Source organism: Xyrauchen texanus, chromosome 35 (assembly GCF_025860055.1).
Source record: "Xyrauchen texanus isolate HMW12.3.18 chromosome 35, RBS_HiC_50CHRs, whole genome shotgun sequence".
NCBI lineage: Eukaryota > Metazoa > Chordata > Actinopteri > Cypriniformes > Catostomidae > Xyrauchen > Xyrauchen texanus.
Window position 1 is genome coordinate 12,193,474 of NC_068310.1, and position 12,111 is coordinate 12,205,584.

At 45.5% G+C, this 12,111-nt stretch overlaps 1 protein-coding gene across 3 annotated transcripts in view; it reads right to left on the reverse strand.

Moving 5' to 3' along the window:
- The window catches only part of LOC127628764 (contactin-4-like), a 168,002-nt gene that overhangs the window by 99,813 nt on the left and 56,078 nt on the right, over positions 1–12,111 (reverse strand). For all 3 annotated transcript variants that reach the window (XM_052105631.1, XM_052105630.1, XM_052105632.1), the window contains one exon: positions 11,488–11,620. In XM_052105631.1, coding sequence (XP_051961591.1) covers positions 11,488–11,620 — 133 coding nt within the window. The remainder of the gene's footprint in view (positions 1–11,487; positions 11,621–12,111) is intronic.

Consider the following 12,111-nt stretch of genomic DNA (forward strand, 5'->3'; position numbering starts at 1 on the left):
GTCGAGCAATGTCACATATGCAATCAACACATGGTCCCTCACTGTGAACTACTCTTACCTTCTTCAGTTCCAGCACGTCCATGGGAAAAGGTGGGCATGGATCTCTTTGAGTGGGCAAAGAACACATACCTGCTCATAGTAGACTATTTCTCTAGATATATTGAGGTGGCTCATCTGAAAACTGTCTTCGGAGGTCATGGTAACAGCAATCAAAGAAGCCTTTGCATGCCATGGCATCCCAGAGGAGGTCATTTCAGACAACGGACCTCAGTTTGTGTCACACACATTCCAAAATTTTGCAAAAGACGGTAACATTAAACACATTACAAGCAGCCCACATTATCCCCAAATTATCCCCAAGCAAATGGAGAGGCTGAGAGGGCGGTACGCACAATCAAAGGTCTGTGGGCTAAGGAAAAAGACCACCACTTAGGAGAGAGCAACACCTATGGAGCAAGGGTTTTCCCCTTTCCCGTTGCTCATGGGAAGATCTCTACGCACCCCATTACCTCAAATCACAGGGAAGCTGGAGCCCAGGTGGCAGGATCTGCACGAGTTCAGAAAAAAAGATGAGAAAGGGAGGAAACACCAGGCTGTGAATTACAATTACCGTCATAAGTCACATCCCTTACCACAACTTCAGCCTGAACAGAAAGTGTGGCTCGCCACAGAACAGATATACGGATCTGTCTGCGGACCAGCTCATACACCAAGATCTTACCTGGTGCAGACAGAGAGAGGAATGCTGCAGAGAAACAGAAAACATCTCCGCCCCATTGGAGGTGTCACTAGATTGGGCAGGGTTTACAAACCTCCTGATAGACTGAACCTATAATATAATGAAGGAAAGGGGGGCTATACAATGCTTTGATGGAAAATATCATAAAGTTAAAAAAAAAAAAAAAAAAAAAAGAAAATGTGGGATGGGATGTGTTAAGAAACTGTTTGTTGAAAGGAAAATGTTAAGAAACTGTTTGTGGAAATGAAAGAGTGTTAATTTTATATTCAAAGTTTCCATAAGTGAAAGTGAATGCATTGCTAAGCTAAAAGGGGGAAAAAGGGAAATAAAAAGATGTTCGGATGAGAGACGGACAGGTGTTACAGGTCTTCTTGGATATGATAACAGCCTTAATGATACAAGAGCTACAGGCAGATGCCCTCTATGCGTTTATGTTTGTGTGTTTAAGTTTATTAGAAACATTAATTTGATGCTTCGTCTGGTTCCTGCCTCCTCTTTTCCATTGAACCCTGTTACATTGGTGCTGAAACCCGGGAAGGAGGAGGGATGCGCCATCATAGAGTCCTCGCCACTACCATCCACCCCAAAGGAGCAGCCGCGGCCATCCACCAGGGGACGGAGGAGTTGCTACCGGCCACCTGGACACGGAGGAACGGCTGCCATCCGTGAGGGGAGGAGAGGCTCACTGCCAGCCGCCTAGACCAGTGGGGTCGCTGCCAGGGGATGAGGAGTTCCCTACCGGCCACCGAAATGCAGAGGGGCGTTCCGTCCACCAGGGGTCAGAGGACTGGCTCTGGTCCAGTACAGGGAGTGGCTGTTGTCTGCCAGAGGGTGGAGGAGTGATCGAGGACCAAGCGACAGCGTGTCTGGGAACCGGAGAGTATGTTTTTCCACTCTCTCCTCCTCACTCACTGTCATTCCGCGTTGGACTTTCCCTCTCCTTTTTTTGTTGTTTTGTTTTTCCCTCCCCTTGTCTCCCTCCCAGGTTGCAGAAGGTAGGAAAGGCCTGCCGGCAGGTGGGGCCAAAAGGGTAGCTCTTTCTTGTGTGATATTGCTTTAATATTTTATTAAATTACTCTTTATGAAATAACAAACTAATAGTGTATGTTAGTATTTATACTAGTATAATAGTATAACAGGGTAATGTTATATAATAACATAAAGGTATGTAGCAGCATTTACAATAAAAGTAAATAGCCTTTGTATTTTTATGAACACTGAAAATAACAGTATTTGTTTTATATATGCAGAATTAAGACCTATTTGTTATTTATCTGCACCATACATAAAAAACTACAAAAGCAAATTCTGTTTAGCAGACAGACACAACTTCTACAACTGTTTGATGACTGTTGTCACCCCTAAGAGAACAGAAGACATCACAATACCCAAGAGAGGCACATGAGTTCACAAACATGGCTACAACAGCCCCGTCTGTACATCATCACACTATCTATCAATACAGTCAAGTAACGTAATCACAGCTTTTCCTCATTATCAAACCGTAATCACTAGAAAAAGCAGACTTCTTTGTCACGGTGGCATACTAATTAGAACAAATGAGTCTGCTTTGCATATGCCACAGCAAACAAGTATCATTTTTATTGATTAAACTGAAAAAAACAGAGAAGGTTACAACATAGTACACTGGCCATCTGATTGTAATGTAGACAAAGAAGGGATCCATGTCATTTACCTGTATGATTATGCTGCATATATGTACATTGGAAATCAATACAACACTGAAAACATCATGAGGTCACATTTTCATCGCACACACTAAGGTCCATATCTATGACCTTTACATATTGATAGAAATCTGTTCCGTGCTGCACAAGTTAATGCATGGGGTTTGGGCAAGAAATATTTGCATGAACAGCCTACTGTTTGCACTGTGCTGTCAATCAAAATCAATGATGCACTTTATAAAGAAATAAATTGGTTCACTGGAATGGCATTCTTAAAGGACTGTGCTGTCTAGACATATTATTTTCTAAATATTTTGAGTATGTCTCATGAGGAGAGTGAATGCCCAAGCAGTGCAGCTGGGAACATTCCATTCTTTTTAAAGTTCATCCAAATTATGCATTCAAATGCTGTGAAAATATTCCAAATTATTATTTAATAGCCGAACAGAATTACAAAAATCCAAGAACAGCTTTAACAGCTTCCATTTATTATGTAATTTAAATGAGTTTACACACAGAAACTGCACTGCAGTATGTGTTAGACATTGTACCTATAGTCAAATATCTAGCTTGCACGACTACATGTGAAGTGTAGAGCAGAATTAAAGCTCTGAATGGCCTTTTTGACCAAAAATGACCAGGCATGAAAACGCCTAGGTTACGGATGTAACCGCCGTTCATTGATGGAGGGAACGAGACGTTGTGTCGAAGAAGCGACACTAGGGGTCTCTCTTGAGAGCCTTTTGCATCTCTGATCTATGAGAAAAGGCCAATGAGAAATTGGCAGACAGAAATTACATGTCCCGCCCCCGGACATACGGGTATAAACAGAGGGAAATGCATCCGTTTCATTCAGGATATTTCTGAGGAGCCGACAATGAGGTTCAACCGCAACAGTGGCTCAGTTCAGCGACATGGCCGGGAGTACACAACATCTCATTCCCTCCATCCTGGGAACGTCTAGGTTACGCAGACGTTCCCAGTCTGTCACTCACTTTGACGTTGTGTCGAAGAAGCGACACTAGGGGTCCAATTTAAATCACGCCATGCACTGAGCCGTGTACGTGTACTACTGACACAAGAGTGGGCAGGTATTTTATGTGCCAAAGCGACCAGCTGTGCCAGGCTGCACGTACCCTTCCCCAACGCCCCATAAAATCATCACAGCCTTCTGGTTCTTTACCCCTGACAGGGGGGAACAAGGCGACGTGCCAAGTATGGGAGCAGGCCGCGCCAGCCGCACCTTTTCTCTCTCTATGTTTCTCGCATAGAGTTAAAGTGGCTGAGGCCATCTTAACGTTATCATACGCATCGGGGAAGGCAATCTTTTCCAGTTTTCCTATTCTTTCAGGGGGAAAAACCCTGCGGAGACAACACCTGCCCAGACTGGGGGAGGTAAAGAGTGGTGAAATACATCACATTTAGGGCTTTTCACGGCTTTTAGGTCACATGTGGAGAATGAGAATCCTACCTCATTGGGAGGGGAGGAGTTGCTACAAACACGACAACCAGGGGTCTATGAAGACTGCCCATGGGATACGCGGGTCCGCTCGCAAAGGGACCGTAATGCGGAAAATACACACAGGAGGAAAAGTCCACGTGGGAGCCCGTCCTGTGGAGCACCTACATTCCAGTACAGGGTAAATTGAGTCCCCGTATTGGTCTTGGTCGGCGAATTCCTCTGCTGAATTCGCGGACCAGAGGGCTAGGGAGGAGTCATCCAGAGAGCCGAGTTCATGGGATCTCCTGGGGTAAATGTGCATGGTATTACCTCAGCAGAGGGAAAAGGCACTAAGTGCAAGTGGTCCACCCGGTCAGTTTGTCAGTGTGCACAGAGTTCTACTGGCTCGGACCTTAGAAAACATGTGATGAAACCAACTCAACCCTGAGATTGTAAAATCTCGCAAAGGTATTGGGTGTTGCCCAACCCGCTGCTCTGCATATGTCTGCTAGGGAGGTGACCCTGGCCAGTGCCTATGAGGATGCAACACTTCTCGTTGAGTGTGCTCGGACCTGCAAGGGGGGGGCAACACCCAATACTTATGGCGTCCACTACCCAGTGGGAAAGTCTCTGTTTGGAGACAGCATTCCCTTTCCGCTGTCCACCAAAGCAGACAAATAGCTGCTCAGCTACCAGCGTTTGCAGGTTCACTACCTGGTCCCTGAAGGGAGTGGTAGGAACCTTGGGCACGTTGCCCGGTCACGGTCTTACTCTAGGCAGGTGTCGCTGACAGAGAACGCTTGCAGGTCCCCGACCCTCTTGATGGAGGAGAGTGTGATCAGGAGGGCCGTCTTCAAGGAGAGAGCCCAGAGTCTGACTGATTCTAGTGGATCGAAGGGGAATCTCTGAAGGTGGAGGGGGACAGCCTCCCCTCCAACCTCTCCTGCAGGAATGAAAGCATTGACCTAACCTAACTAAATGGTCTTCAGCCCAGGAAGAACATCAATTTGTAAAGTTGCCTGGTAGAGGGGGCTCGGGCTTGGTTGTTCATGTCTACAACAGCAGGTGGTGGATCAGCTAGATCTTCCGCATCCCATCCAGGGGCCAGACGTGGAGGTTCCACAGGTTTGGGTGCGGATGCCAGAGCGTGCCCCGTCCCTGAGATAGAAGGTCCTTCCTCAGGGGGATTCCTCATGTGCCACTAGAATTACTTATTCCCCGTCCTCCCTGACCTTGCACAGCACCTGTGCAAGCAGACTCACTGGGGGAAATGCGTACTTGCACAACCCAGTGGGCCAGCTGTGTGCCAGCGCGTCTGCCCCGAGGGGAGCCTCTGTTCGAGCGTACCAGAGCGGGCAGTGGGAGGTCTCTCGGGAGGCGAACAGGTCTACCTGTGCCTTGCCAAACCGTTCCCAAATCAGCTGGACCGACTGTTTGTGAACCCTCCACTGGGCAGGCGGGCCGTCTTCAAGGAGGCACGCTGTCATTGAGACTGAGTCTAACTCCATGTCGCGAAAATAGATGCTCTGAACCGGGGAGAGCTTTCCATTTTCCCAGTTGACCGTGAGAACCAGGTCCCTGTGTGCACAGAGCAACTGTCAAGAGTGTGCTAAGATTAGCCATTCATCGAGGTAGTTGAGTATGCAAATACCCACTTCCTTTAACGGGGCAAGGGCTGCCTCTGTGACTTTCATGAAGACGCGAGGGGACGGCGACAGACTGAAGGGGAGGACCTTGTACTGATGCGTCTGGCCATCAAAAGTGAACCGTAGAAACGGGATAATATTGAGACATGAAAGTATGCATCCATCAGGTCTAAACCAATCTTGATGCCGGACGCATGTCAGAATGCGTTTCTGCATCAGCATCTTGAATGGGTGTCTGTGGTTCAGAACTTCAGCCCGGTTCAGAACTTGCAGGTCCAAGATTGGCCGCAACCCACCGCCTTTCTTGGGAAAGATGAAGTAAGGGCGGTAGAATCCCTTCTTCGTCTTGGCTGGAGGGAGAGGCTCTATTGCGTCCTTGCGCAGAAGGGTTGTGATCTCCGCACACAGGGTGGAGTTGCCCACAAATGCGTTTTTGCCCTGCACCGAGGTGAAGCGGAAGCCGCTGAAGCGGGGCGGGCGCATGGTGAACTGAATGGGACGAGTCCCATGGTCCTGGCTAGTCACCGTGGCGGGTTGGAAAACAGAAGCCATGCATCCAAGTTCCAGGCGAGGGGCACTTAGGGGACGATCACGTGTGATGTACCTGGAGGTGAGGCTTCGTGGTGGGGGGAGCAGGCGACGTCACATTGGGGAGCGTTGCTTCATCCTGAGGTGGTTATGCTGAGGAGAAGCTTGAAGCACTTACCTTGCTCCTCGTACCTGACCTGGGGTGGGTAGGTGACTGAGGAGGAGGTTCTGTAGAGATGACCTCTAGACTCACCACCACCTCCCAGCCTCATGTTCATGAGGGCCTGACTGCACGTACTTTTGTCAGATCGCCATGACAACTGTGGTTTTGGGCCCTGGCTAAGTGACCCAGGGAGTGAGGAAACTGCTTCCTTTGTGACAACGTGGGTACCACAGCCTGTTGGGTGTGCGGCAAGCAAAGAAAAGGAAACAAAATATTCTGCACCCAGCCCTCCACGGGGGATGGAGTGGTCTGGATACCAGCTCTGTGGCAGATGTCTCTCTCCCTGGGTTGCCTGTCTCTGGTGTGCTTGGGAGCCTTCTTGGTCCGGGTGGTGGTTCGTGAGAAAGGGGACGTCCGCTTCCTAAGGGGAGCTCTACGCTGGGGCTGAGAGCTGGGCCCGGGCTGGAGCGGAGCTGCCTTCGGCGAGCAGACGGAACATGGGAACTTGAGCCGCGGCGGGGCAAGGTGTGTTGAATGGCCTCCGTCTTTTTCTTCACCATCAAGAACTGCTGGGGAAAGTCCTCAATGGTGTCGCAAAATAGTCCGATCTAGGAGATGGGGTCATTGAGAAAGCGAGCCTTGTCGAAGTCCCACATCTTGACCAAATTCAGCCACAGGTGGCATTCCTGGACTACGAGGGTGGCCATCAACTCTCCGAGTGCACGCGCTGTGACCTTCATGGCCCAGAGGGCAAGGTCAGAGATCAGGACTACCCAGATGCAGATCTTTTGATGCCTTGGCCTGGTAGACATGCAGGAGGGCCATGGCATGCAGGGCAGAGGTGGCCTGACCAGCGGCGCTGTAGGTTTTGGTCACCAGAGAGGACATCAACCTAGAGGCCTTGGAGGGGAGTGACGGTCGATCCCGCCAGGTGGCGGCTTTTTACAGGCATAGATGCACCGCAACTGGCTTATCCACCTGGGGGAGTTCTGTGTACCCGTGGACCGCCCCACTGTCAAGTGTAGTGAGAGCAGACAAGTGAGGAACTCGGTTACGGCAGTGAAAGGTGCCCTCCATGACTTTGTCAGCTCATCATGCACCTCCGTGAAGAAAGGAACTGTGAAGAAAGGCGATGTGAGCGGCGCACCAAACCAAGGAACCAATTGTCTTGCCACGTGGGATGAGGGGAGAATGGAGGGTTCCAGTCCATTCCGAACCTCGCGGCAGCCCGAGTAAACATAGCGGACAGCTCGTCATCGGCCTCAGTCTGGGCCGGCACACCCGAAGAGGCTAGCCCAGTCTAGTCCTCAGTGTCGGAGTCTGCCAAGTCACTCTCTGATGCAGTGGCAAAACTCTCATCCAAGAAGGAAAGCCGCGACCGCAACGTTGCCATGGTCATGTTCTCGCAGTGAGAACATGAGCCGTCTACAAATGCTGACTCTGTGTGATCTCTGCCCAGACACGAGAGGCAGCGCCCGTGGCCGTCAGAAGCAGAGACGTAACGACCGCATCCAGGATTGACACAAAGAAAGAAGGGCATATTGAAAAAGACGCATCTTTAAAATGTGTGTACACTTTTAGAAAAATATACTCTTTATTTCAGACGTACAGTCAGGTCCATAAACATTGGGACATCGACACAATTCTAATCTTTTTGGCTCTATACACCACCACAATGGATTTGAAATGAAACGAACAAGATGTGCTTTAACTGCAGACTTTCAGCTTTAATTTGCATCTCAAATTAAAGCTGAAAGTCTGCAGTTAAAGCACATCTGTACTGTGAAGCGCCATCCAATGAGTTCTGAAGCATTTGGCTGAATATGAGCAGATAATATTGCCCGAAACACTTCTGACAAAAGCAGCAGGATGAATTCTGAAGTCACACCATCAATAAATACAAGAGAACCAGTTCCATTGGCAGCCATACATGCCCACGCCATGACACTACCACCACCATGCTTCACTGATGAGGTGGTATGCTTTGGATCATGAGCAGTTCCTTTCCTTCTCCATACTCTTCTCCTCCCATCACTCTGGTACAAGTTGATCTTTGTCTCATCTGTCCATAGGATGTTGTTCCAGAACTGTGAAGGCTTATTAGATGTTGTTTGGCAAACTCTAATCTGGCTTTCCTGTTTTTGAGGCTCACCAATGGTTTACATCTTGTGGTGAACCCTCTGTATTCACTCTGGTGAAGTCTTCTCTTGATTGTTGACTTTGACACACATACACCAACCTGCTGGAGAGTGTTCTTGATCTGGCCAACTGTTGTGAAGGCTGTTTTCTTCACCAGGGAAAGAATTCTTCGGTCATCCACCACAGTTGTTTTCCGTGGTCTTCCGGGTCTTTTGGTGTTGCTGAGCTCACTGGTGCATTCTTTCTTTTTAAGAATGTTCCAAACAGTTGATTTGGCCACACCTAATGTTTTTGCCTAATGATGGCTTGCTTCACTGATAGTGACAGCTCTTTGGATCTCATATTCAGAGTTGACAGCAACAGATTCCAAATGCAAATAGCACACTTGAAATGAACTCTGGACCTTTTATCTGCTCCTTGTAAATGGGATAATTAGGGAATAACACACACCTGGCCATGGAACAGCTGAGCAGCCAATTGTCCCATTACTTTTGGTCCCTTAAAAAGTGGGAGGCACATATACAAACTGTTGTAATTCCTACACCGTTCACCTGATTTGTATGTAAATACCCTCAATTCTGCAGTTAAAGCACATCTTGTTCGTTTAATTTCAAATCCATTGTGGTGGTGTATAGAGCCAAAAAGATTAGAATTGTGTCGATGTCCCAATATTTATGGACCTGACTGTATATCTTTTAAAGGGTTGTCGAAATGCCCAGGGGCGTAGTCTGCACTGGCGTGCAGAAGAAGAGAAAAGCTGCTGAAATGTGCCGTATTTCCAACAGCATTTGCTCTATAAAGGTGAGTGAAACAGCAGTGGGTATACACAGCTCGCTGAAACACAACCGCTCGGCTCCGAAGAAAAAATCTGTCTGAACTAGGGCTGGGATGACGTCGACGCAAAAAATACGTCAACGCAAAATATGCGCGTCAATTCGTCAGACCCAAAACAAAGATGGCGGCGCCGGAGAGTAGTATCAAAACGAGTGGCTCCTCAGACTATCAGAAGTGCAAGGCACTCGTTCCTCTAAAGTATGGGAATTCTTTTAAATTAAAGGAAACAATTCCGTGATATGTCGTCTTTGCAAAATGGAGATGGCCTTCCATTCTAGCACCACGGCAATGCACCAGCACCTGAAGAGGCGCCGCGCACGCACACACACGCGCGCACACACACACACGCACACAGTATTCTTAAGGTGAAAGGAAAGTGTCAGAGTGTAAGTTGTTATTTACATGTGAATGAAGATGCTTTTTTTCAGTATGTTCAACATAAATGTTGAATTCTGAATGTTTATTTTCATTATTTATTTTTTGTTGGAAAAGCACTTTCTGTATTAGCTTAAAGCCCCCAAGTTTACAATAGTTACTGTATTCTTTCAATAGCTCTAAGAAAGGGTGGCTGGGTGACCTTTTTATTTTTTTATTGAATGCTAGACATCAAGTTGTTATTTTATTCTGAAAGAAGAATTACAAGATGCACTTTTTTTCAGTAAGCTAGGCCTATGTGTTTTCAAGGCTTCAAGGTTTTATTGAATGCTACCTCTGACTAAGAATGCATTACTTTGCACTTGTATAGTCTTTTATTTTGGAATTTTAAGAACAATAAACATATATTGCAATGTTAAGGAATTCATTTTTTTTTTCATTCAGATATGTAAATCAACATGTATAAATTGCTATTAGTCAATTAATGGGGAGATAATCGAATCAAAATCGAATCGGACTGGAAAAGTGAATCGTTAGATTAATCGATGCATCGAAAAAATAATCGCTAGATTAATCGTTTAAAAAATAATCATTTATCCCAGCCCTAGTCTGAACAGATGAACGCTTCCCTCCTTTTATAGTCAGCATTCTGAATGAGCTTAATTGATACATTGAAAGATCGATATTTGTGTTGATATAATAGTATAAATGCTGTTTATAACATGTTTCCATCCAGAATGCAAATTTTTTGCAGCAAACAAACCGATTTCTTATTAAATTGGATAATATACCAGAAATTGGTGACATTGTTAGTGAGTTTAATGCATGCATTAATAGATTGTTCGTCTTGTTCTAGATAGGATGCATTGAGCACAGCTGTAGTTTATATAAAACACTCTCCCATGCAGAACATTCATTATTTGAGGCCAAACAAATGATTACTTTTCAAAAAATTATTAGATATTTGTTTCACTGGCAATCTAGCTTATCTGTGATCAGATTGTCTGAAGCTATGGCCAGTTGTGCATCCAACCAATAACATTAGAGCAACAGCAGTAGGGACACACACTTGCGACAAGAAATACAGAGACTAGTGACATCTAGCAACATAAATCGCTGACAGTGTGAACTGGGCTTCAGTCTATGATAATAGAGTATCAAACACAGTTGAGAGCTAGTTGGTCCATTAAATGAAGCTTAACATTGTCTTTGTGTTTGTTTTTGAGTTGCCACAGTATGCAATATACTGGCATGTCAATATTAGGTCAAAAATGGCAAAAAATAAACAGATTTGTCTAGAATCTCGTCAGTCAATCATTGTTTTGAGGAATGAAGGCTATGCAATGCTTAAAATTGAAAAAAAAAAACTGAATATGTCATACATAGATGTACACTACAGTCTTCAAAGTCAAAGGACAACTGTCTCTAACAAGGACAGAAAGAGATGTGGAAGGCCAGATGTACAACTAAACAAGAGGATAAGTACATCAGAGTCTCTAGTTTGAGAAATAGACACCTCACATGTCCACAGCTGACAGCTTCATTGATTTCTACCCGCTCAACGCCAATTTCATGTACAACAGTAAAGAGAAGACTCAGGGATGCAGGTCTAATGGGACGAATTGCAAAGAAAAAGCCACTTTTGAAACTGAAAAACAAAAAGAAAAGGTCAGAGTGGGCAAAGAAACACAGACATTGGACAAAAGATAATTTGAAAAGAGTGTTATGGAACTTAAACCCACTGAGCTTTTGTGGGATCAGCTAGACTTTAAGGTGTGTGAGAAGTGCCTGACAAGACAGACACATCTATGGCAAGTGCTACAGCAAGAGTGGGGTGAAATGAAAAATCTGATTCAATTTCAGACTTCCTTGATTATCACTAACAAAGAAAATGATCAAAACAAGCCTGTCGATTCCGTAATGCTGGATCTCACCTGTATGATGGTGGTGGATGTCCGTGGGCCTCGCAGCTGAAGGTAACCTCCCGGCTGGGCTCATTAAGATGTAAAGGGATCACAATACTTCCTGGCTGTTTGATAAATACTGGCCTCAGAGAACCACTGCCTTCTGAATGTGAGGAAAAGAAAAGTGAATTATCATGCTAGTCAATGCTACGTTAAGATGCTACAGTTGGATAAACATTTTATAGCTGTATTCAATAGCAGTGGGCAGCACAACTTTAGGCTAATCAGAAAAATTTTAAAAACATGGGAGACTATTGTTGGCAGGATGCTTGCTAGACTACACCTTAAAGATGCTAATATCGCAGAGACCAATATAAGCAAATCATGTGGTAAAGTACAGACGTTTATCTAATTAATACTGTAAAAAAGTGCAACCGTTTCCTTAAAGTTAGTGTGTCATTATTACTGCAGAATCATTACCAAACTCAATCACTTTTTTCAAATTCCAGAAAACTCACATTGACTTCTATTGATTGAACGTATATAACTTATACAATGTTGTTATCATTAACTAAAACTAAAATGAAGACTAAAACTACATGTAAAAAAAAAAAATAAATAAACAAATGAATAGTAAACTTAAAAATAAAAAAT